General features: G+C 31.6%; 1 protein-coding gene across 1 annotated transcript; it reads left to right on the top strand.

The window, feature by feature from the left end:
* Nucleotides 1-207: 207 nt before the first annotated feature.
* Nucleotides 208-844, top strand: NAEGRDRAFT_76392 (uncharacterized protein; the record flags this gene model as incomplete). Its single annotated transcript, XM_002668644.1, has 2 exons — nt 208-510; nt 578-844. The coding sequence occupies 2 exons, from the start codon at nt 208-210 to the stop codon at nt 842-844; spliced, it is 570 nt and encodes a 189-aa protein (XP_002668690.1).
* Between the last annotated feature and the right edge of the window lie 527 nt (nt 845-1371).

The raw sequence follows: 1371 nt of genomic DNA, 5'->3' as shown, positions 1-1371 counted from the left end.
GTGCCATTTTCAAGACAAAGGCTATATAATTCGAATGAATATGGTGATTTTATGAAAATAGCACAAAAACAACAATTGGAATTTGTGAAATTAATTAGAAATGATGAAATTAGTGAATTACCGAATGTTGTGATTGTTTCACAATTAATTGTTGGACTTTCGGATAAAGATAATGTGTTTTTCCTTGATTTATTAACGAGCATACAGATGAATTTATTGAATCCATCAGTTTCGGAATATCATTTACTTCAAATTGACAATAGTTTAGATTCAGATATCATGTCATTATTATTTTCGAATAAGATTAAAATTCGCCACATTGGAAAAGAGATTAATAGATCAATATTCTTGAAATATTGCAATGAATATTTGAAGGATAGGACTGTTTTATATCTCAATCAACCTGATGTTTATTTTGATAACACTTTAATTCTTGCTTCGACTATTCAATATGGAGAATGTGTGAAAATTTATAAGAGATTGAGCATGGTGAAACCTTTCGATTGTGAGGTAAGTTTACTCTGTAGCTTTGTGAAATGTGGAAAGTAATTTATTTCTCTCATCTCAAATATATTAGAGAGGACAAGGATCAATAAGTGAGGGAATTATTTTCAAAACCAATTCACAGGAGCCATTCATGGTCAATGAAGGAGATCCAGATTGGACAAAACAATTAATTATTCCAATGACTGCCAAAATATTTAAAACTCATAATTGTAAATTGGCAGAGCAGATAAATGGTTGGTTTTTGAGTGATCCATCCCAATTGGTTTATTCAAATCTGCATATACCCAATAATCAGAAAGTATTAGTTACTAAAAGAGAAGGAGTAAAAAAGGAATGATATATTGAATAGTAGTATCTGGCTACATTTGAGCAAAATTCCCATTCATTCCATCCTGCGGTTTTCTTTCTCAATTTTGAATAGTTCAAGCATTCTTCATATTTAAATCAACCTTGGAACCTGCCTTAAAGGACATAAATCTTTATGAATAACTTCCATAAGTGAATGATGAAATAAAACCACTTTACAATCCTTTAGTGTTGTTTATTGATCTAGTTGTATGGTTTAACCAATTCACTGTACCACTTGGCAGAGTTCTTGACATATCTTGTAAGATTAGGACTATTATAGTCAACAAAGACAACACCAAAACGACAACTATAACCATTGGTCCATTCAAAGTTATCCATCATTGACCAAACAAAGTAGGCCTTAACATTAACACCATCTTGCATCACTGCATTGGATACCTCTGTGAGATAGTCATGTAAATAGTTAACTCTAAAAGTGTCGTTCAAAGCTTGACTAATTGGCATTGAGCTTTCACCTGGAGCATCAACACCATTCTCAGTCACATAAATCATTGT

The sequence above is a fragment of the Naegleria gruberi genome (genome assembly GCF_000004985.1).
Source record: "Naegleria gruberi genomic scaffold NAEGRscaffold_134, whole genome shotgun sequence".
NCBI classification, from domain to species: domain Eukaryota; phylum Heterolobosea; class Eutetramitea; order Acrasida; family Naegleriidae; genus Naegleria; species Naegleria gruberi.
This window is presented reverse-complemented; position numbering and strand designations above follow the sequence as displayed.